Source organism: Urocitellus parryii, chromosome 9, assembly GCF_045843805.1.
Source record: "Urocitellus parryii isolate mUroPar1 chromosome 9, mUroPar1.hap1, whole genome shotgun sequence".
Taxonomy (NCBI): Eukaryota; Metazoa; Chordata; class Mammalia; order Rodentia; family Sciuridae; genus Urocitellus; species Urocitellus parryii.
The window spans coordinates 9,543,239-9,567,687 of record NC_135539.1 but is presented as its reverse complement, the minus strand read 5'-3'; the positions used below and the strand labels follow the sequence as shown (position 1 = coordinate 9,567,687).

General features: G+C 45.4%; 1 protein-coding gene across 2 annotated transcripts in view; it reads left to right on the top strand.

Annotated features, from left to right (window-relative positions):
• Cpped1 (calcineurin like phosphoesterase domain containing 1) overlaps positions 1–24,449 on the top strand; it is a 91,361-nt gene that overhangs the window by 52,557 nt on the left and 14,355 nt on the right. The window contains exon 3 of one of the 2 annotated variants that reach the window (XM_026385544.2): positions 8,480–8,902. The exons of the other annotated variant lie outside the window; for it this stretch is intronic. Within the exon in view, the coding sequence (XP_026241329.1) occupies positions 8,480–8,902 (423 nt within the window). The remainder of the gene's footprint in view (positions 1–8,479; positions 8,903–24,449) is intronic. 2 annotated transcript variants of the gene reach the window in all.

The following is a 24,449-nucleotide window of genomic DNA, read 5'->3' as shown; positions in this document are numbered from 1 at the left end:
TGGGAATACTAAACTAATTGCAGGAGACCCAGGCCAGCCCTTTCTTTTTCAGTGCTGGATTTCATTCAGATCTTTATGGAAATGTATTTGTTTGAGAAGAACACAATTTGTCCTGAGCACAATCTTATTATACATTTTTTAATTGAATTTAGTCATTGTGAATGTTCAAACATCACCTTTCTGGCGCTTTCTCTTTTCCTTTCCCCACTTTCTCTCTCTGACATTGAAGAACTGGATTTACACGTCAGCCTTGGCATTTGTATTGTATTTGTTCCCCTTAAAATTATATTTATGCTTGTTTACCTAAAAAGATTTAATTTGAGCACATTTGTGACTATTTTAGATGTCTTGATTATTTTTCTGATTATGAAAGTAATCTATGTTCATAAAAAATCCAGACTTTAAAGGAAACTGAAATGTTTTCTGTCCTTCCGACTCAGCTGTGGGTAATCACTGAACAGTTTTGCCATATTATTTTTTTTTAGCTATTTTTATCTCAACATAATAGCTTGTTGCTTTATTTTCAACAAAATAGTGTCGTACATTCCAACTCCTACCACTTCCTGTTTTCACTTAACCCCCTCCTCCAACACCCTCAGGGCAGCGTATGCCCGGGTTCCCACTGCTGCTGGTTCTGCATCTACTTCCTGCTTGTAAGGGCCCGTAATTACTCCATAGTAAGAACACAACCTCAATTCCCTATGAACCAACACTTAATCCAATTCAAGTTTTACCTTCTCAGCAAACACTGCAGTGAATAGTTCTGTTTAATATCCTTTTTTTTTTGAATGTTCATTTTTTAAATTAATTTTAAAAAAATAAATGACAGAGCTGGGGATGTGGCTCAAGCGGTAGCGCGCTCGCCTGGCATGCGTGCGGCCCGGGTTCGATCCTCAGCACCACATACCAACGAAGATGTTGTGTCCGCCGAGAACTAAGAAAAAATAAATAAATGTTAAAATTCTCTCTCTCTTTGTCCCCCTCTCTCTCACACTCTCTCTTTAAAATAAATAAATAAATAAATAAATAAATAAATAAATAACAGCTGAATGCATTACAATTCTTATTACACGTGTACAGCACAATTTTTCGTACCTCTGGGGTTTTTTCTTTTTTTAATTTTTTAATTTGTTTTAATTAGTTACACATGACAGTACAATGACCTTGACATATCATACATTTGAATCAGATGGGATATAATATCTCATTTTTCTGAGTATACAGGTTGCAGAATCACATTGGTCATGCATTCACATATATACACGCAGTATAATAATGTTTGTTTCATTCGCTATTCTTCCTATCTCCCCAACCCCTCCCATACCCTCCCATCACTTCTCTCTACCTAATCTAATCTAGGGTAATGCTGTTCTTTTTTTTTTTCTCACATCTTCATACATGTATTTTGTATAACAATGAGGGTCTCCTTCCACCATCCATACAATTCCCTTTCTCCTTCCCTTTCCCTCCCACCCCTCTTCCCTATGTAGAGGTAATCTTCTTCCCATGCTCTTCCTCTCTTCCCCATTTTGAGTCACCCCACCTTATATCAGAGAAGACATTCAGCATTTGTTTTTTTGGGATTGGCTAACTTTACTTAGCATAATCTGCTCTAATGCTATCTGTTTCCCTGCAAATGCCATGATCATCTTATTTTTTAGAGCTGAGTAATATTTCATTGTGTATATATGCCACATATAAAGTATGTTGACACCAATTCGTGTCTTCATACATGTACTTTGGATAATGATGTCTATCACATTCCACCATCCTTGCTAATCTAATCCCCTGCCTCTTCCCTTTCCCTCCCACCCCTCTGCCCTATCTAGAATTCATCTGTTCCTCCCATGCTCCCCCTCCCTACCCCACTGTGAGTCAGCCTTTTTATATCAGAGAAAACATTTGGCATTTATTTTTTGGGGATTGGCTAACTTCACTTAGCATTATCTTCTCCAATGCCATCCATTTACCTGCAAATGCCATGATTTTCTTCTCTTTTATTACTGAGTAAACATTCTTATGTATGTCTTTGTCGGGTGAAGACTTATCAATAGGAATGCTGAGTCACTGGATATAATGAGATTATTGAAGTCTGAATCAATATTTCCTGATTGCCCCCTAAAAGTTGGGGTGATGATCTAAAAACCATGTGGTTGATGCCCTGACTATTCTATTTTCAACCTACACATGAGGAAGGGACCCCACGGGTTCCCTTTCCAGAGACTTCTTGGGCTGGCACTGGAAGTTCTTGTCTTTGGCACGAGTGTCTTAGCCCTGTTCTGTCCATTTCTCCACTGTCTACAGGACAGTACGGCCTTCCAAGTACCACAGCCGGCAGACTGCCAGATAAATGTGCACTGATGTCACTCACCTTGTGCTAGGATATCAGCACACCTAGCGTGCCTTTTTTTCCTGCATAGCTCAGGGGCACAGCACCAGGGACCAAGTACCCAGAGAATAAGAGAGGTACAAGGGAGATCTCAGATAACTTAAGACCTGCTTCCCTCCTGTTCTTCATCTTCTGGGAAGGGAAAGGACGGGGAGCTACATCTAAGCACCTAAACACATGATCTCATTTGTCTTAACAGCATTTCCATAATTGAGGTGACAAGATTTCCACTTTAGGGACAAGAGAACTGAAGCTCTGAGGATAGTGCCCAGAGGACTCTCCCCCAAAAAAGGCCACTGATGGTCCTTGAATTCAGAGGGCCCCCTTCTTACCCTGAAATGGCAACCCCAAGAGCACCACCAGGGGTCCTGCAGCACCTGCAGACTGATGGTGGGTGTGGCTTCACCCTGCCCCACCCTCCCTGACATTCCTGCCTGCAGCTGCTCTCAACATCCCAGCTTGGAGGGGTTGAAGGTGCATCATTTTGGTTTTGTTTTGGCAGTTCTTTTGTCTCTCTTACAGTGATAAAATAAACATAAGAGCTATCATTTGACTAGTTTAAAGTATGCAGTTCAGTGGTATTAAGTATATTCACTTTTCTGTGCAAACCCTCAGCCCATCCATCTCCATAACACTTTCTGTCTTATAAAACGGGAACTATACCCATTAAACACCAACTCCTCATCCTCCCTTCATTGAAGCTGGTGGCAGCCAACATCAGCTCTCTGAATTTGACCACTCTGTGCCTCATATAAAAGTAGAATCACACAATATTTGTCTTTTTTGTGACTGGCTTATTTAACTTATTTAACTTGTTAAAATTCAGTCAATGCATGATGTGGAATGTGATAGACATCATTATCCAAAGTACATGTTGTAGCATATGTCAGAATTCCCTTCCTGTGTGTGTGCGCGTTTGCACGCACATGTGCTCGCACGCACATGTGCTCACATGCACACTGCAGTCTGTCAGTGGATGCTTGGGTTACTTACATGTTCAGCTATTGTGAATAATGCTGCCATGAACATAGGTGTGCAAATATCTCTTCAGACCCTGTTCAGTTCTTTCAGGCACTTAACTAGAAGGAGGATGTGCAGGTCATCTGGTAATTCGATTATTGGTATAGTGAGGAACTGTCATCATGTCCCTCAGCAGCTGTGCCATTTGACATCGGCAGTGCCCAAGGTTTCCATTTCTCCATGTTGTCACCCACACCTGCTGTTTTCTGCCGCCGTCCTTATGAGTGGGAGGTGGTGTCCCATTGTGGTTTTGATGTGTTTTCCTGATGACTGGAGGTGTTGAGCCTCTCACAGTGTGCTTTCTGGCCATGTTTGTCTTCTTTGGAGAAGTATCTCTGCAGGTCCTCTGCCCTCTTCTAGATACACTTCAGTCCTTCATTGCTAAGATACAGAAATGGACTTATTTTTGTATATTGACCTTGTATCCAAGCTAATTTTACTAGTACTAGGAACTTGTTTGTTTTTGGAGATTCTCCAGATTTTCTATGGAGACAGTCATGTCCTCAGAGTAGCTAGACTTATTTCTTCCTTCTCAATTTCTCTGCCTTTTCTCATTGTTGCCAGAGTGCTGGGCCAGCCTGCTCAACCCTTTCCTTGTCTGGGCAGGGAGGGGAGCCGTGGACTTAACACCATCAAGTGTGCCATTGTTGGTCCTGAGTTTCTTACAGTCCTTCATTAAATGTAAGGGTATTTGTTTTTCCTGCCATGGTAAGAGATTTTATTAGATGGTGTAAATTAGGGCTATTAGGAACACAACCAAAATAATAATCGGTGCTTTAATGGCTATCCACAGTAATAAATGATACATTTCTTGATACCATATCTTGTTAAAAATCAGTCAATGAATGATGTGAGTGTTTTGTAATTATTATAATATTTTTGCTTCCTGTTTTTTTAATATCCATTTTTTAGTTGTAGTTGGACCACAATACCTTTATTTTAATTATTTTTATGTGGTGCTGACGATCGACCCAGGGCCTCGCACATGCTAGGCGAGGGCTCTACCGCTGAGCCACAACCCCAGCCACTGCTTCCTGGTTCTATTTTATCTCATCACACTTTGAAAAAGAAAAGTTTTAAGGTTTTGAACACCTCATGGCTTTCCACCTTGCCCCTGTCAGCCCACCCAGGCTTCTGCTCAGCCAGGGGCAGGAGGGGATTGACATCAGGGTCCCTGTTCTCTAGCCACCCCCTAGACAAGGGCCTCTCATCCACCTTAAAGACCTTCCCAGGAAGATCCTTTTCTTCCCCTCCTGGAAGTCCTTTCTTGTAACCTTGCCCATCCTTTCTTTGTGTGTCTCCTTTCTGGGAAGCGCAGGGCCTGCTGGGAACAGGTCCTGGGCCAGGTTCCCATCTTCCCATTCATGATGCTGGTGAGGTTTGGCTTAGATTCCTCACGTGTGCAAGACTGTGACTGTTTTCAGGAAGCTGTACTAAGATACACTGGGAGCTGTGTTAATAATGCTAAGGTTGTGTTAATAGTTCTGATCCTAAAGAGATTCTGATATACACAAATAAGAGCTTGTTAAACACAAGTGTATTTTCATTAAAGTTGGCTTTTTGTAATCCAGAATTCACTTCTTTACTTCTAAATTCCTAATTAAAAATTATCTCTATCCCTGGGAAATGCTTTCATTCCTTCAGAATGATTCATTCATTGTTATGCACACTCAGTGATAAAAGGAAGGAGTCCTATCTAGTGGGGGAGGGGAGGGAGGTACCTGGTGTTTTTTCACAGCCTTATTTAGAGTCAACTCTGAACACATTGTCTGTTCCAGGGCTTGGGAATTGTCATCTTCATTTCACACATGATTGGACATAGACTGAGACCTTCCCCAAAGCCACTCAACTCAGAATTCTGAGACCTAAGCCAGAGACCAAGCCCGGGTCTCATGGGCTCCGCTGCCAGCACTTTTACATGGGAAACATGCAAAGTGCTGGCAAAGCTGTGGAGGAAAGGCTGGTCTCGGGGCGAGGAGACACAGTGGGCTCCATGTTTTCGACGGGTTGGAGTGTTGTGGGTTCTCCCAGAGTAGCAGTCTCCTGGATGTGAAGCAAGCATCCCATTCATGTAATTTCCAGCTCTCACTGTAGAGTGCGTCGCAGGCAAGGCTCCTCCCTGAGTGTTGAGTTGGCCTTTCTTTCCTGCTTATGGTCATTAACTCACATGCAAACCCAGATGCCCTTGAAAGAAAGGAATGGGAGAATCTTTGCACCCTGGAATATCATGGAGTCCTGTGAATTAAGGTGACTGAGAAAAGTCACCTTTGCTTGTTACCAGGATTCCATAATGAGGCAATGCCCTGAGCCAGACTGCGGGTTCAAACCCAGCGAACCTAGCTTCTGTACCTGCATCAAGCAGGGTCTTAGAACAGGACCTGGTCCATATAATCACTAGGGGGATCAGCTGCCATTGAGCATCACAGAACCCCCTGGTCAGACTGGAAGCTAGGGGTGCTTTGGGTGTTTTAAAAAAAAAAAAAAACCCAATAAGGAAAGGAGAGATGATTTTACTTGAATTTATGGAGTGCCCTTTAGGTGGGTCAGCACAAGAAGGAACTGCCCAGTGGTGTCTCAGGGGATCACCTGAGTGAACACAGATGCTCACAGTCCAGGTTCAGCTAAGAAGCCACATCGTTCATGGCACAGCAGACCCCAGGGGAGTCTGGACCAGCCTAAGGCAGAAGCTGACCACTGGCAGAGCCCCAGCACCACTGCCAGAGAGGTCTCCTGGTCTCCTATGCCAGGCCGGACCTGCTTCTCCCAGGCTGAGAAGGTTGGGCTGCAGGCTTCTGCAGTATGGGTCTGCTGGCCTTTCCCAAGCAAATTCTACTAGTTCCTAGATAGTTCCTAGAGATCCGTGGCTTATCTCCTCTGAGTCTTTAGGATCTGGGGCAAGAAACACCTCTAAAAAAAAAAAAAGTCCTGATATTTTCTCTCATTTCTACTCCTCCCCCCGCCCCTCCCTCCCTCTCTCCATCTTGCCCTCTCTTTTTCTCCACAAGCTTGGGAAAGGAAAGGAGGGAAGAAAAAGATAAAAGGTCTCCATACCGCCCACTCCACTTCCCATAATTATCCAGAGTTAGATCCTTTGGCTCTTTCAAGGTGTTTTTATCCAAAGTACATAAATATCTGTGAGCCTTAAAAAAATTCATGTGATTTTACTCTGCTTTGTTTCATGTTTTTAACTTAATATATATTAAGGATCTTTCTGTAGCATCAATATAGCTCTGCCTCTTTCTTTTTTCTTTATTTATGCATTTGATTAGGATTATATATAAAAACATTTTGGTGAGGTATTGAAACTCTGAGCTCTTCTTCGTCTAATACTGTAACTAAAAGTAAATGAATGAAACTTGGCAGAATTACAGGGAGGAATGATCTATCCACAGTCGCAGTGGTGACTTAACTGAGTCTCTCAGAAGCTAATACAGGTCAACAGGCCAAAAGAAAGGAGGAATGGCACGGGAGATTGGAACTGCACTGTTAAGGAGTTTGCGTGGAAATATGGGAGCTTGCTGCTCACCAGGTGGGGCACGCATTCTTCACAAGTTCACCTGGGGTTTTCAGAGCACCTGGACAACGAACTCTTGCCAACGGCCATCTCCTTGTAGGTGCCATTTCCAAAATAGTTTTGTCCTTCTCCATTTCTTTCCTGATCTTGCTGGACCCTATTTCTTATCTACTGCTGAGACTTGGTTCCTTTGTTTCTGCTTTGTGGTCATAGCTGTGATTGCTTCGTGAGGACTTTTCCCCCTTATATTTATTTTTAACTGAGATATAATGATTGTGCCTTTTTGTAGAGTACCTTGTGATGTTTTAACCAAATTGGGGTAGTGAGCATATCCGTCACCACAAACATTCATCGGTTCTTTGTGGGGGAATGTTCATAAAACATTTGTACATTTATTTTGAAATGTACAACGATCCTCCCCCTCTGCCCCCACCTTTCTGTTTAGTCCACGTGCAGCGTTATTGGGTTTAATGTCATCTTGTCTTATGTAACCCTTTCTCTGGTGGGGTTTCCTCCCCTTAGGGAAATGCTTTTTGTCACTTTTCTTACGCTGTCTGCCTGACAGCAGTCACAATCCTCAGGACTGATGTGGTCCTGAGGTGTGTCCTTGCCTGCTTCATCGCTTTTCTCAATAATGCTTAACAACACTAAAGACAGATGGGTGTGATTTACCCCACTGGTTGTCTGACTCTGGGTTTGGGATGGGCCCTGTGCCTGCTGACTCCCAGCTCACCCACACTCAGTCAGTGCCTCCACTGCCTGTCCTCAGTGCACAGTTGTCGGATGAATTCACAGGGAGGCTCCAAAAAATAGATGTGCAATTGGATAAATTCTGAAATCCATTTATGAAAGCTTTAGTAGGTTATTACAGAAAGTAAGGAAATGAGCAGTCTGAAGGAGGAAGGTCCTGCCTGCCCATACATTTTTCACCTCTGTCAAAATAATCATTCCTGGGTGCTGGGGTCAGAGAATGCCCTGCAGTGAGGTGTGGAGCCCTGTGCCTCACACTGTGGTGGGGTACAAAATGCCTCTTCCTGTGTCCAGGGAGTTTGGCACGAGGTAGGTTCCCATCAATCTAGCCACTCGGTTTCAAAGGATTTTTCCCATGAGGGTGTGGCACAATCTGTAAGGCTACGTGGATGATAAGAAGACCTTACATAGCCACTGGTGCCGGACTGGTATTCAGGGTTGGGTCCACTGTCACAGGATGCACATGATGCTCCACTGATGTAGCAGAGAAGGTGGGACCGTCTATATTCAGTGTGCATAGAAATGAAAGATAGAAATTTAGCTTCACTGATATTTAATGTTAGGATCAACTCCACAACACCACTCAGCAATGGGGGGCAAACGGCCAGGTGGACATTGAATTTCTGAGGTGTCCTGAGGAGGGACTGGGACTCTAGCTCCCCTATTGATTTGCTTCTAGCAGGTGACTACTTTGCAGTTTCCATGTGCCTGGTGAGGTGAATCTGGACTTTGTCTCTGGTTTAGTTATGTTAGTAAAGATCTCAGTAGTCTCCAGCCAGCTCAGGATGTGTCCTTCACTCTTCCAGGGATGCCCTTCCAGAGGGAGCAGACCAAGGACCTTCAGCGAGTGCTGGGAGCCGTTGACAGGGAGATCCCACTGGTCTTCGTCAGTGGCAACCATGACCTGGGCAATGTCCCCACGGTGGAGACTATTGAAGAGTTCTGCCAGACTTGGGGTGATGACTACTTCAGCTTCTGGGTCGGGGGTGTCCTGTTCCTGGTACTCAACTCCCAGCTCTGGTATGACGCCTCCAGCTGCCCTGCCCTGAAGCAGGCCCAGGACCTGTGGCTGGACCAGCAGCTGAGCCTCGCTGGGCAGCAGAAGTGCCAGCACGCCATCGTCTTCCAGCACATCCCGCTGTTCTTACAGAGCATTGACGAGGACGATGACTACTTCAACCTCACCAGGTCTGTGCGGAAGGAGATAGCAGACAAGTTCACCAAAGCAGGTAGGCCCTAAGGGCTGGAGAGGGCCTGGCAGAGGGGAGAGGGGACAGGGCTGTGGATGAGCCTGGGTTCCCATCCCGGCTCTGCCACTCGCTGGCTGTGGCTGTGGTCAGGCTGCAGATTCTCTAGCCTCAGCGCGCTCCCCTGTAAGGAGCAGCAGGCTGTGGAGCGTTCCGGAGGGTCCCTGGCCTGCCAAACAGCAGCACGTGGCAGCTGCTCACAGCTGGAGATGGGGCTCCTGGAGGCAGGATCATGGGGAATGGTATGCCTCAGGAGGTGGAGGAGAGGGCCATCTTCCTTCATTTCTCTGGGAAGCAGAGAACAGGTGGTCCTTAAGAGTCAGGCTCCCACAGTGTAACCCAGGAAGTCCTGAGATGAGGCTTTGGTGAGCAGGCCTAAGGGCCCATCGGTTTGCCTCAGACAAGGGGCATGGCATTCTCTTCCTGAGTCAGGGTAGAGAGAGGCGCGTGGTATAGTCTACCCTGCTGTAGACTCCTAGTCCCTCACACGTGTAGCATGCGTTTGCACACACAAAATGAAGACACCCCATTTTTAAAAATCTTTGTTTTTTAGTTGTAGTTGGACACATTTATTTATTTATGTGGTGCTGAGGATCGAACACCCCATTTTTGAAGGTGGGACCTCAGCTTCCAAAGGATGGCTTACTTGGTGACTCTAGCCCTGGCCTTATTTCTCCTCCTGGGAGTCCCTCCAGGGCCTTCTCCAGAGGAAGAGCATCAGCCAACTCCCCGAGTTGCCCCAGGGCTTTGGCAGGGTTCCAGCTTTGACAACTGTTGTGAATCTCTCCTTGGCCCTAGTTCCTCCTTTCCAATCTTTCCAAGGCTTACTTGTATCAAATATTCTAAAATGTGAATATCTTCACTTGTTTGTTACGAGAGAGGGAAAGACATTGACCTGACCCAGAAGCAGGCATTCCTTAAAAAAATACCCTGCTACTCTTCATTTCATCTTTGAGTATTAAATGTTTGTACTTATGAAAGATACAAAGCCCTTCTGTGTTTTTGAGACATTTTACAAAAAGTTTCTATAATTGGAGACATTTTCCAACTGTTCCATGGAGATGAAGTTGGAAAGCGTCTATTAAAGACCTTTGAAATGTTACGCCATGCTTGAATTGGTGAAGAAAACTGTTCTGATGCCAAGGAGGCAGTGTCAGGACGGCATCAGCTCTGCCACAGTGACTGTTTTATAACAGAATAAAGCCAGGAAGCCATTTAATGCCACCAAGATGATTTCCTTTCACAGCAAGCGGTGAGCAGTGCAGGCGCCACCCGACTGCTCTGTGTCCCTGTTCTTGACAGCCAGGTCTTGAGCGGCATGTGGTTCTGAGTTTCCCATCCTAGGGCAGAGTGTGTGCTGCCCACAGGCACCCCAATACTGAGTAGACCCTCAGTGCTAACAGAACCCCACTGGCCATCACCAAGAGCCCCAGAGAGGAATGAAATGTCCAGACCACAGTCTTCTGCCCCCTACCCCAGAGCTGGTGTGCGTCGGCAAGGTGAATGCCAGTCACCCCAGCTCACAGAGGCTAATAACCACAACTGCAGTGCTTGTGGGCTAACAAGGGCAGGATGGAGCCCTATCCCCAGCCACATAGCATCCTCTCCTGTAGGGGGCTATGTTGGAAGCCACATCATAATCAGGAGGTGGCTTGGTAGCACTAGATAGCAGAGGTGGTCCTTGGTCCACTCTTCCGAGGCATCAGGCCCTGGCATTTGGATGGTCCTGCATCCAGTAGGGGCCATGAGGGGAGCTCTGACATTCCAAGTCCCTTTAATTCCCCCTCCTTCATCTCTCCAGCCGGGTCACTTCTTCAGGCCATCATGTTCATCTGGTCCCAGCGTCAGCTCTGAACTGGGCTCACTTTTCCACTCATGCATTCACCACCCAGCAGCCACAGGGGTGTACAGCTTCACAGCCTGACTCTATGGAAATCCCTCACCCCAGCACATGGCCCAGCACCTGTCCATGCCCTTCCCAGAGTCCCTGCCTCCCCCAGCCTCTTCCCTGCACTTGGCCAAGCTTACTCAGTGCCTTTGGTGTGACGGCCCCTACCCAGTTCTTCCTCAGCTATCTCAACCCCAGCATCTAATGCCTCCCTGGGCAGTCAGCGCTCCAGGCAGCCTTCTAGCTCAGATGCCCCTTCACCTCTGGGCTTGGGAGGCCAGTTCAGGCAGTCAGTCACAGCCACCTTCCACCAGTGCTTGCAGAGTGAGGAAGGCTCATGCTGGCTCACGTTCCTGCAGCTAGACTGACATGCTCACTTCTTGTGCAGCCCCCGTCCTGGGCTCAGCAAGGCATAGGCAAGCCTGGGCCCCCACAGAGCTCTGGCCCAGCTTCCTGAGGTGTTTTCAGACTCTCAGTCCTGTCCCACGGCCTCCCTGGTCTTGGGGAAGCCTGTGTGCATCTCTCTACCAGCATCCACCCTGGGGTCTTCAAGGGCCACTCAGACATCTATTTTTTCCCCCAAGTGTACCCCTCCCACTTCTCCCCCAGGCACTGCCTTTGGGAATGAGAAGCTGCCTCCTCTTGGCCACTGGCCTTAGAATCTTCCCCTGAACCTGCTGTACAGGAAAAGCCCGAAGTGGGTCCCCTTCCTGCCATCCCCTGCCTGTCTGAATGGCTGGCCAAGCCAGGCCCTTTGCTCAGTGACCTTTAGACACAGAACAAGACTGAGCACCCTGAGCAGAAAGATGCCATTTAGGTGCTGATGCAGGGGCCACAGGCTATGACCTGCTGGGCTGGGAGGCACAAGTGAGCGGGCCCTTGTGGGCACATGCACAAACAGGGCTCAGAATACAGACATCATCTGGGGAAACAGCAACAGAATTAGAACTCACTGTGGAAAGCCAAAGTTCAGCTGATGTTTTGTAAATTCATTAACTTAAAGACCATGATAGAATCGAGGTGGTGATAGCAGATGGTATTCAGTGTTGCCTTCAGTTGCCCACAGCAATATTATCTCCTAATACCATTTCAGTCTCATTTATCTCCTTGTGCTAAAATGCCAGTGCTCAAAAATATGTCAACCACTCATCAGACTATCAGGGTAGCTTTTAATTATGATAATTGTGTTGTTATAAAATATCCTTTTAAAGAACACATCCCTCCCCAAGCCATCATGGAGGCAGAACCCTGCTTCCTTCCAGCAAGTTTAATGAATAATTCTGAATCATTGTGTGGGATGAATAAATGATTTAATAATGAGCATCAACAATCATCTCCCATTGTTGCATTAATTTTTTTAAATGGGATAGGGTAAATGAAGAGGAAGGGATGTCACTGTACAATGGGCCACCATGTGTGTAGGAATGCACTCTGTGATTCAAAATTCAACAGTTTCCATGCTCAGGTTTCCCTAGAAACAGATGCATCCTGTTTCTACTTTTGAAGCTCAATAAAAAAACCTTTTTTGTGTGATACAAAAACGTTGTCAATAACTGGTACAAATAAACAGATCTCAGGGTAGAGAGATACGCAGATGTGAAGTGGCACCTGTTATTTTCTGTCTTCTTTTGCTCTGCCTGAGGATAATCAATTTCATCACATCCAAGGGATGTAGAAATTGGTTTTCCCCTTAATTCACCTGATACCTAGTTGGAGTTGCAAAGACAGATAGGAGATAATGAAATCCTGGTGGAAACTGGATTCCTCTCCATTCCTCATGTTTCTTGCTGTGGAAGGTTAATATGTGACCCAGTTAATGTGGATTGACATTTAAAAACTCAATCTTAAAAAACAAATGTCCATGAGCCAAAAAACAGATGTCCACAGGAATTCATAACTTACAATGGTGATTGTGATTTGATCATTAAACGGGGTGTCAGAAATGCAGAAAGGCAGAGATGCATGACTCTGAGGTCCTCTCTAACTGCATTCTTCAACCTAGTTCTTATGATTCCCCTGATTTAGGCTGCATTTAATTTGGTGACTTGTAGTAACCAGCACCTGATAGTGTTATCAAACTCAATAATTTGTAATAAAAATTTTTCCAATAAAAATAAAATGTCCAGCTCTTTAACTGACAGTATTTCCCCTGATGTCTCAATACTTGTTCTTTTTTTCATTCTCAACATGGAGATTAGAACTGTGTATTAAAGAGTCCGGAGCAAATTTGGGAATTGGGGGTGGGGGGTGGGAGGGATCCCTGTAAGTTGATCTTTCCGACAAAAGTTAATGGGTAGCTTCACTGAATGAGAGTTTCATCTCTAGTATTTATGCTTTTAAAACAAAAATGAGAGAAAGTGAGCTTGATAGAGAGAAATCCTAGCCCATGGTTATGGTTTTAAAATTTCAAAGTTTTAAAGAACATAAAGGTCAGGGTGTGCTTTATAGGAGGAATAAAACATTAACTCCTACTCTAATGTCTCACCAAGTCATATTGAAATTGTTTCTATCCTCTTGGCTCCTCTAGGCAGCAGGTCTCAGCTTTATTCACCTCTGTAAGCCCAGACCTGAGCCAAGACTTTCACATAATAGCACCCCCATAATAAGGAAATATTGGTTGAATAGGGAAGAATTAGGCTTGACTCAAATCTGCTTCAGCAAAACACACGTCATGTCCACATCCTCTATGGCTTAGGGTTTACCAGCTAACCCTCATACGGGAAATGCATCCCTAGGTACAGAGGTTCACATACTTTTCTTGAACAGGATCAGGCAGTAAATATCAGGCCCTGCAGTCTCTGTAGCAGCTACTCAATTCTGCATGTATAATGTGAAAGCAGCCAGAGATAACAGTATATGGCCACATTCCAATAAAACTTTATTTACAAAAACATGTGTAGGACCTGCATGCTGTAGCACTACAACTCAGGCTTAGAGGAATGTTCCCATTGCAGTGTGGTGCTCTTGCTCCCCTTGAAAGCTTGTGCACACCTATGCACACTGGGAATACAATGTATATGTCTGATCCCAGTAGGCATCTGGTAGCTGCACTGTGGCAATGGCCTGGCTCACTAAAGGGTCTGCCCAACACAGGCGCCTCTGATCCTCAGTGGAGGGTGAGTCAGGTGAGGCACACATTGCCCTGGAGGCCCACGATGCAATTTAGGGGTGGAGATGGGATGGGAAGATCTGTGGGGCAAATAAAATAACTAATGCTTTGGTGTTCATTTTAACACATAAAGTTACAGACAGAGTATCTGAGTGGTATTCAGAGAAAGGAAAGCTTACAGAGTGGCACAGGTGACAGTGTGCAGCTGACAGGAGGAGAGAGGCCAGGTCACATAGCAGGGTTGTACACAGGCCTCAGCTTCCTAAGGACCTTCCTCCTTGTCCCAGATATGCGCCTTGGACCAGAGCATGGGACACGCTGCTGAATGTTTTGTCTTTCTCACTCATCCTAGACTCAAAGGGTTGGTGTGGGAATCAAAGTGGCAAGTAAAGAAGTACCTGGCACCACACCCAGCTTGTAGCAAGCTCTTGGTGCAGGCATGTTTGTGGTTATATGACCCTGAATTTAGTTGAGGGTCATACAGTGGGCAGATTGCCTTACCTGTTAGCTAGATTGGTCTTCTCACCCCAAAGGTGCTGGCATCCTTCTTCCAGGGGGCCGACATGAGACTTCAGGCAGAGAGAGGCAGGTCTGCTTCCAGAACTGGCCAGGAGTTTGCTAACACAACACTGCAAACTGGAGAAGGAAGAATTGTAAACTCCTTGCACCATGCAGACTACAGGAATAGAAGCCAGAAGAAATTCCTCTTGGCTCCTGGGATGTGCAGGAAAATGGACTGGGATTTTGAGTCCAGGATTCCTCAGTGTAGATGTAGAACACATATACTTTTAGCCATATGAATAGGAGCTACTAGTTTTAAAAAGTGGGAACCAATGTACTAGATGAAAAATTGTTAGGGAACTTATCTATAGAACTTGATTATATCCTTTTAAAGCACACATCTCACCATTTAATGTGTTGGTCAGCAACCTCTGAATGCATAATTTCATAGGGTTTTTCAAAATATGATAAATAGTACCCTCATTTAAAGGGTGGTTTTTAAAAAAAGAAAAACACTCCTGATAGTTCCTATTTTAACCAGCTTTGTAGTGAGAGCTCAACAGTGGTTGAACTCAACAATGGTTCCTCAAGGGTATATGGGGACATATCGACCAGAGGAATTTTGTGCTCTTTATTTTCTAGGGCTTGGCATGAATTCATTTTCCCAGGTTTGGTCTGTTCCCTGTTTTGATCCCTTCCCCAGAGAACATTATGCTCTCATCACTGGATGCCTGCGTCTGATTCACTATAAACCCAGATAAGAGACTAACTGCCGCAGCTACATCTGGTGTGAGTGATGGATTATGTTTCTCACTTTGGAGGTATCCTTAACAGTTGGGCTAATTAAAGTTAAAATCAAGTCCTGATGGTAAATATTTATAAATTAAGAATCTGGCATGTGCAAATGTGTGCTGCTGATTCCTGAAGTTAAGTCGGCATTTATTCATACAGCAAAGAACATGGACCCCATGCTACACACTGAGCCAGAGGGATGGTTTCCTTCTCTAGGGTTATAGTTGAAAATATAAAATAAAAAATGTTAAAAAATTCCATTGCAACAATTCAAAAAAGAACCTTCAGTGCCTGGGAAGCAGCAGTGTCTCAGTTTACAAAGTCAAAATATGTCTTTCTTTGTTAGGTCATGTTTTAAAAATAACAATTAGTATCACTTTGAAATGAGGAGTGAGGTTCCTTTGTAAACTCCCAATATCCCTAGGGTCTTAGTCTATTTTGCTGTGTTGTAACTAAATATCAGAAGCAAAGTATTTGATAAAAAAATAAAGGTTTCTTTGGCTCACAGTTCCAAAGGCAGGAAGGTTCAAGATCAGATGGCTGTATCTGATGTGGTCCCTCCTGCTGGCCAGGGTTTTCTGCATTCACGAGGTGGTGCAGGGCATGACATGAAGAGGCAGATGTCCTCACGCTCTCTCCTCTTACAAAGCTCTCTCCTCTTACAAGGCCACAGTCCCATTGGATCAGGGCCCCACACTCATGACCTTATTTAACCTTAATCATTTCCCAGAGGTCCTACCTCCAAATACCACGGTTGGATTAAGTCCCTACCCTTGAATACCTCACAATGGGGATAAGTTTCAGCATGAGTTTGGAAGGGACACTCAGCCCAGAGTACCTGTCTTAGCAAAGCAGCCTCGCTTCTTCTACTAGTTTGAGTTATTTTCCATTTACTAGACTTGCCTTCATTGGAAAGGTCTCCACCCCAGACCCCCCACTAACTCCAGCAGTGCAAGTACAGATCGAGAACATCACTGTGTACTATATGCTGGAAATTGCTTTAGTGTCATCCCTTTTTTATTTTGCTTTAAAAGAACGTGTATATTGATGACAGATCTTAAAGTCAAAGAATACCACATTTAGGTAACATGCCTGAGGGACCAGATGTGGTCCTGTGCGCCCCTGTTGCCCACTGTGAAGGTGCTTCATCTGCGTTGGTGGCGCAGCTAAGGAAACCGCTGGTCAGAAGTCGGGGCTCTTGAGCCCTCGTGTTCATTTTTAATTCCGCAGGCACGTGAGACGAAGAAAGGTGATTTTTTTTATGGCCTGATGGTTTTGTTTTTATTAGAGCATGATAGTTGTACATAATAGTTGGGTTCATTTTGGCAAAATCATACAGGCAATTTGATTTCACTCCTTTTCCCTCCCCTCTTCCCTCCCCATTCTCCTTCCTCTGCTCAACTAAGCTTTCTTTATAAAGGTGGAATCCCTATGGCATGTTCTTATATACCTGTAGCATGGTCTTGTTAAATTCATTCCTTATTTCCTCCCCTTTCCATCCTTCCTTCCTCCCTCTTGCTGTCCTTCTACTCCACTGATCTCCCCGTAGGTTTATGATATCTGATTCCCTTCCCACCTCCACCACCACCTTCTTTCCCTTCTTTTGCCCTAGCTTCCACCTATGAGAGAAAATATTCAACCCTTGAATTTCTGAATCTGGTTTATTTCACTTAGCATGATGTTCTCTATTTCCATCTGTTCACCAGCAAATGCCATAGTTTCATTCTTCTTTATGGCTGAGTAAAATTCCACTGTGTGTCTGGTCTACATCTCCTTGATCCATTCATGTCTTGACAGGCACCTGGAATGATTTCATAATTTGACTTTGTGAATTGTGCTGCTACAAACATTGAAGTGGCTGTATCACTATGGTGTGCTGATTTTAGTTCTTTCAGATTAACACTGAGGAGTGGGACAGCTGAGTCATATGGTTGTTCCACTCCTACTTTTTTGAGGAATTTCCATACTGCTCTCCAGAGTGACTGTACCAATTTACAGTTCCACCAGCAATATATGAGTGTACCTTTTTTCCCAACATCCTCATAAACATTTATTATTATTTATACTCTTGATAATAGCCATTCTGACCAGAGTGAGATGAAATCTTAGTATAGTTTTGATTTGCATTTTCCTGGTTGCTAGGGATGTTGAGTATTTTTCATGTATGTGTTGGTCATTTGTGTTTCTCCTTTGAAGAAGTTGATGTTGAGTTGTTTTGACACTTTTTGGTTGGGCTATTTGGTTTTTTTGGCATTAAGTTAAGATCTTGAGTTCCCCTGCCAGAGGAGTAGTTGGCCAAGATTATCTGCCACTACTCTTCACACTCTAAGTCATTTCCTTTACTGTGCAGAAGCTTTTTCATTTGATGGCATCTCCCTCATTGTTTCTGGGTTTAATTTTTTGGACTTTGGGGGTCTTGTTGAGGAAGTCAGTGCCTGAACCTATATGATGGAGTGTTGACTCTCTGTTTTCTTTTTGCAGTTGCAAGGTTTCTGGTCTAATTCCTAAGTCTGATCCATTTTGATTTGAGTTTTGTGCAGGATGAGAGAGAGAGAGAGAGATCTAACTTCATTCTTCTGCATGTGGATATACAGTTTTTCCAGCACCATTTGTTAAAAGTCTGTCTTTTCTCCAACATATATTTTTGGCACCTTTGTCAAGTATCAGATGACTGTCTGTGTGGACTTGTCTCTGTGTCTTCTGTTGCAGTGGTCTTCATGTCTGCTTTGATGCCAACACTGTTTTTGCTACATAGCTCTGTAGTATAATTTGAGGTCAGGTATTATGATGCCTCCTGCATCACTCTTCTTGTTCAGAATTCCTGGGTTTCTTATTCTTCCAAATGAATTTGAGGACTGTTTTTCCTAGTTCTGTAAAGACTGTCATTGGTATTTGTTTGGGGATTGCATTGAATCTGTAGATTACTTTTGATAGCAAGGCCATTTTAAAAGACAAGGAAGATGAGGCCCAGGACATCAGATCAGCTTCCTGGGCAGGGAAGTGGCAGCCTGTGCTCAGGGCCCAGCCTTAGCCATGGGCCACGTATAGTGATGCTGCTGTTGAGCTAACAAGAGCATATCGATGAGCGGAATGTGCCTGGACCAAGCACTGAACGCAAGCAGGAAGGACTAGCACACCTGTGCTGGGAAGGGCCCACCTGCCCTCCCACCAGGCCCCTGATCACCCTCATTGTGCAGGGACCTGAGGAGAAGGAGTGCTCCAGCCAGTCAGGAAGGCTTGGCAGCTAAACGTCCAAAAGGGTCCGTGCTAAGGGAGGCTCCAAGGAACCTGCTCAGGGCTGGATTACCCCTTGGCCTCCAGAGTAAGCCTCTCAGGTCATCCTTTCAGAAACCTTCGCATGTGAGTTGTGCCTTTTGCAACCAAAAGACCTAAGACCAAGGTCTGTGCAGCCTCTGCATTCTGGTCAGCTCCCTGGGATACAAGGCCAGGGGGCACATTAGCAGAGGATTGTGGCCCCCAGAAAAAAACTCACTTGACAGGGTGGGGACTGTGGCTCCAGAAAGTGGTGATCAAAGGAATCATAACATTAAAGGAATGATTAAAGGAATCTTGAGGAAAGAGAAAAATTACGACAGCCAGTTTATTATTCCAGCTCGTGTCTATAAAGTATTGGCTCTTAACTATGGTGTGCACCAACTCTGACTGAACAGAGAAGTGTTGCCTGTTCCCTGCCTGAATTGCCAGGGAAGAAGTCTTGGACAGCGGTCTGTGCTTGACACTGGAAACAGCAGCATTAGGACTATCTGCAGATTCCATTAAGGGTCTCTTCAGGAATCTGAGTTTGTGTTTACTATGCCAGCACCTTATTCACCAATGACCCCACACACAGACTCACACACCATGAGTGAGTCACGGGCTTCATCTTTAGCATAGTTCGTGGTTTCACATGCAGAGGCCATCTCTGGTTGCAAAGGTGGGAAGGTTTCAGGTGGCCTGGTTTCTGAGCAACCTTTCATCCACATTTTCTTGTTATTGAGAACTACCTTCTTCTCATATAGCCAGCACCATTTTATTACGAGCATTGTGAAAGACAAGATGATGGCATACAAACATTCTCTCATGTCATTAAAAAACATTCCCCAAACTACTGCTATGACATGCCATGTTCCTTTAACTCTTTGGCCATTATTGGACAGTTAGGCCATTTCCACCTGTTTTTTTATGATAAATGCTATTGCCACAAACTTCACTTTGTGCCTACATCTGTTTGCACAGTTTTTATGGAACTAGGGCCTGAAGTTGGCTTGGTAAGGCTGCACAAGACTGAGTATCATATCTTTTCTTTTCTTTTTTTGGTGGTGCTGGGGATTGAACCCAGGGCCTTGTGCATGTGAGGCAAGCACTCTACCAACTGAGCTTTATCCCCAGATCTAGAGTCATATCTTGTTGGCTAGATCCGGCATCCCTTAGGAGCTCTCTACGTGGATCAGGTACATTGCTTACTGTTACATTGACCTCTTGGTGTTTTCAGATTCATTGTACCTGTTTTCTGCGTTTGGAAATTAAGGGCCTAACCCCCAGGGTCCTGGAGCTTGGGGACAGTCAGTAGGGGACAGACAGAATCCTGGATTAGGACTTCCTGATGTCTTAGAGCCTTTTTTGATTTTCAAGCTTCTTTCCCCATAAACCATGGTGGGGACAGGAATGCTCTTTGCTTGCTCCCTGTGTGATAGGCACGTGGCTCCTCGTAGTGTAAGCCTTGCCTGGTATCTGTGGCCTTGGTGACTCCCAGGATAGTGTCATTTCATGCTTCCTTCCTTCTTTTCTGCCTTTACTTTATAATTCACAGCAGCCTCAACCTCATGGCTCTGTCTTCACAAAACTACCTTGACATCTGCTTTGGGGGCACCTAAAATTCAGTCAGCCCAGCAGATTTCTGGTTGGCCTCCTCTGGGCCAAGGCCACTGATCTATCTATGGAACAACTGTTTTCAGCAGAAAGCAAGCCTTATTGATGGGGTTGATCCACCTGCATGCTGGAGCACCGTGGTGGGCACTTGCCTCCCATCTCCTGGTCAGGACCACAGAGTCACCCTTCTCAGCCTTACAAGGCTGCTGAACCTCTTTCCCAAGTTCTGGCTTAGCCTTAAATGTGAAGGGACTTTGGCTGTAATCTCAGCATTGCTTTTTTTTAAACAATAAGAGTAGATCTTAACACACATTATCTTTGGGTCATGGAACTATGAATGTTATGTTATTTTTTTTTATACTCATTTGTATCTTTTAAACTTTTTAGAAGATGAAAAGAGTAATAAGAGGGATCCCTATAATGAAGTCTGGGTCAAGGATGAGCAAACTGCTTCTGTAAAAAGCAGGATTATGAAAATCTTAGTGAAAATTGTGGGTATTATATAGGTGCTTACCCAGACCTAAATGTGGCCTTGTAGAGCCTGGCATGGTGGTACACACCTATAATATCAGCAGCCAGGGAGGCTGTTATAAGAGGATCGCAAGTTCAAGTCCAGCCTCAGCAACTTAGTGAGACCCTGTCTCAAAATAAAAAATAGGGACGTAACTCATTGGAAAGCACCCCTGGGTTCAATCCTCAGTACAAAAAGAGGCGGGGGGAGTAGCTATAGAAATGAAAGGGGTGTTCTTAACTCAGGCCACAGAAGAAAAAAGTGGCAGCAGATCAGCAACCTCTGGCCCTGTACTCAAGAGCAATCGCCATTGACACTCTGGATAATATTAAGAGCCATTGATTCTTCTAGAAATTATTATGCACGTAGCATCTTCTATGTGTAGTCTCTTTCAGCCACAGAGAAAGGCTGCAGTGTAAGTCAAAGTGAGGAAAGATTTTCTTTGTTTTCCATTGACACATTTAGGGGTGTTTTGATAATGCACACTCTGCTTCATGCATGTTGTCTGTTTCTCACTTCCAAATTGCTTCCCAGTTGTCATAGGTGTGGTTTGAGGTCACATCTTGGTTTCCTTCATTCTCTGATGGAAAATGACCACATACCGCCTTTGGGTCTGTATCTGGTCCTGTTGAACATCCACAAGGTGCTTGGGAAGGTGATTCTTCAGAAGGCAGAAATAACTTTAAGGTCATGGACAAAGCAGTACTTCCAGAGCCTTACTGATTCCCACCCCAGCAAGGAAACTTCTAGACCTCTTGGACAATAGATGAATTGTTGGTGTGTAAGAGCTTCCAAAGACTAGTTTATATAGTGTTCACAACTGCATGGTCGGTCACCTTAAAAGGGTGATCACTTCTAATAAGCAAAAGGTCACATTGGTTCCTTTGCGCTCCACAAAATAGGACACTGCAAGTTGTCCTGTTTGAGAATGAGGAGACCTGTCACATAAACAGAGAGCCAAGGTAATTGGTAGCACCCAGAACTACACCAGCTCCTGATCTGTCTCCTGGCATGGTTCTCTGCCAAGGCCGGACCTTTTCCAGTGGCTGCCATGGCTCTGGTCATCACACAAGGAATGACAACAGAGGCAGAAGAGGGGGGATTAAAACGAATCAAAGTCATTCCCAGAGTGGCCTTTTTCTCTTCTTCCTGCTTGGAGCCTAGATGCAATGCTGGAAGTCCTATGATGGTTTTGCATTCCTGAGAATAAAAGCTGAAGTCCAAGGATGCAAAGCAAAAATGTAGAAGGAGCTGGATTCGTGATGGATTCCTGGACCAGCACCCTTCCTGGAACGCTCACCTCCTTTCTTTTTATGGCATAAATAAATCAACCTTGCTTGGTTAATCCAATCCGTCATAGCTACTGTGAGCTGAATGTCATCCAGGCACATCTGAAGACAGAAGATGACAGGCTGGAAGGCACGAAACCAGGCCCCACAAAGACTGCAGAGGACAAAAGGATAGAGGGACAATGGGATAGACAGGATAGACAGACAAACCAACCCCAGCACAAATGGATCAGGAGAAGGGAGAGAGTCTAGGCTAGCCCTTGTCCCTGGTTGAGTCACTGTGCGTGACGGTCAGTTCAACCCACAGGAGGAGGGGCAAGCACTGAGGAAGACATAAGCTCAGTTGGCAGTACTCAAAGGGATGTCAGAAGAGAGGTGCTCGATGCCACAGAGTTGAGTCTGGGAGGTAATGTAGTCATCAGTAGGTGTCTGAGGTGACAGCAGTGAGAGGGAAGGTGAGAAAAGAAGCACGTGGACAGAGCGGGGGGGGGGGGACTGCATGTAAAGGACTCATGGAGGAAGAGGGCCCACCCATCAAGGCTGGGCTGGAATGGAGAGGGGCCCAGGGGCCCAAGGTAGGGAAGAGCCAGCTCACCTGGCTGCTGTGTTAAAGGTTCACTACCTGGTGAGAATGTCTCTTTGCCCAGTTTTAAAACAGAAATGGACTGACCAAGGTGCTCACATTTGAGTGGCTGCAGCAGTGCCTTCTTGGACTCCCTGGCTCCAGGCAGAGGCAGCCACCTTCTCCCCAGCAGATTTCATCTTTAACATTCTGCAAAACAGTTCCCTTCTGCGGCTCGCCACCACCTCTGTCTACCTCCCTCGAGTATTTTTGGCTGGATTTCCAATTTGATACATGAGCATTCCATCAGTCAAAACAATCTTTTTAATGAGCCTCTTGTCCTGACAGCTGTGTTTAAGATAGGGCATGGGAAGTGGGTAATGGAAATCTGGAAAATTGTCCATTTTGGATTGAACCTTAATGTGCGCCCGCGCTCCTTCTCACACATAAGCCTGCCATCTTCTTTTAAAAATAAAGAGGAAATTATGAATAGCAAGAAAGATGTAATTTGTGCAAATGAAAAAAAAAAGATCTTCTGATCAGATACTCAGAGAAAGATGAGAGGGAAGTATAATTATTGGGTGCCGCCTGAGTACATACCACACAGCTTCCTGCCGGGTGACCCCGGCCATATCACTTATTCTCGCTTGATCTTCTCACAGCCTTGGAGTGGTTGACACTCGCTCTGTCTTCCAGATGAGGACACTGAGGCTCAGAGATGTGTAGGTACACATGATGCCCACATAGATGGGCAGCAGCAGAGCCAAGCATCAAGCCTGTGTCCCTTACCACCTGGCTGCCCTTGCTATTCTGGCAATCAAATATTAATATTAATAAAATACAGCCTCCTTGCATATTCTGCACACAGGGTTTGAATGCCCAACTCATCAGGAAGGGAGAAAATAAATTAAAAAGCTGAGCATAGCCACCCATGGAGAAAAGGAATAAGGGGCATTGGGGCCACAGGCTGAGGACTGTGATTAATACTGGAGACCAGGCAGGAAAGGGATGCGAGGCTGTGGTCACTCCCAGGCCATGGATACAATGGGCAGCCAGGCATCTCTGGGCCCTGAGAATAATTTACTGTTTACCCTGGAGCATGGGAGCTGGCTCTGAAGGGCATCATAAGCGGGCTGTGGCTGCAGTGGTGTGGCAGTTATAGACAGGAACAGGGCCCCTCTTGGCTACCCCAGGGTTGGTGCGATGGTTCTGGCCATGAACTCTTCCATTCATTCTTTTCTGGGAACTTCTGCCCCAGAACCAGTTCATTCCAGTTAAGCTGCAGTGCTCCAGACTGGCTATTATCTAGGCCACTCCTCTGCCACCAAGAATTGTATGTCATCCCCTTCTCCTGCCTTCTAGTTTCAATTAAAATATGGCTTTTGTCATGTAATATTTAGATTAGGTAAAACAAGTGTGATTTATGTGACTTTTTTTGTAGGTTAGAAAAATCCTTAAAGTGAAACAAAAGATTCTCTTTGGGTTGTACAGGATGAGCTGGCCTTGAGTGAAGGTCCTGGCAACAACTGGATCATTGCTTCCTAGTGAAGCAAAACAGGTGGCGAGAGAGAGGGAGAGATGAGACCCAAGAGGAAACTGCAAATCTAGACAAGCCAGATGTTTCACATATATGGGCCAGACATCTGATCAGATGCCTGAGGTGACCAGATGTTTGGGTGTAAGTGGAGCACCCACCAGAGGGGAGGCATGACCCAGGCTTCCAGCAGGGCCAACCCAACAGCACCAGGTGCTATCATGGCGAAGACTTCAGTGGCTCAGCTTCTGAAGTAGATGGTGCCCCCCGCAGGTCACACATCAGCAGAGCAGTCAGCTCGGCATCCCCCAGCACCTAGAGAGTCTAGTGCTGAAGAGAGCAGAGACCTCCCTGGGACCCCGCTGCAGGGGCTGCAGACCTCAGCACACCTAGGGACAGGAGCAGTCTCTGTCCAGGGTCCTGAAGCTTACCAGGGAGCAGCACTGAGTGGGTCGCCTATGCCTGGCCAGTCCC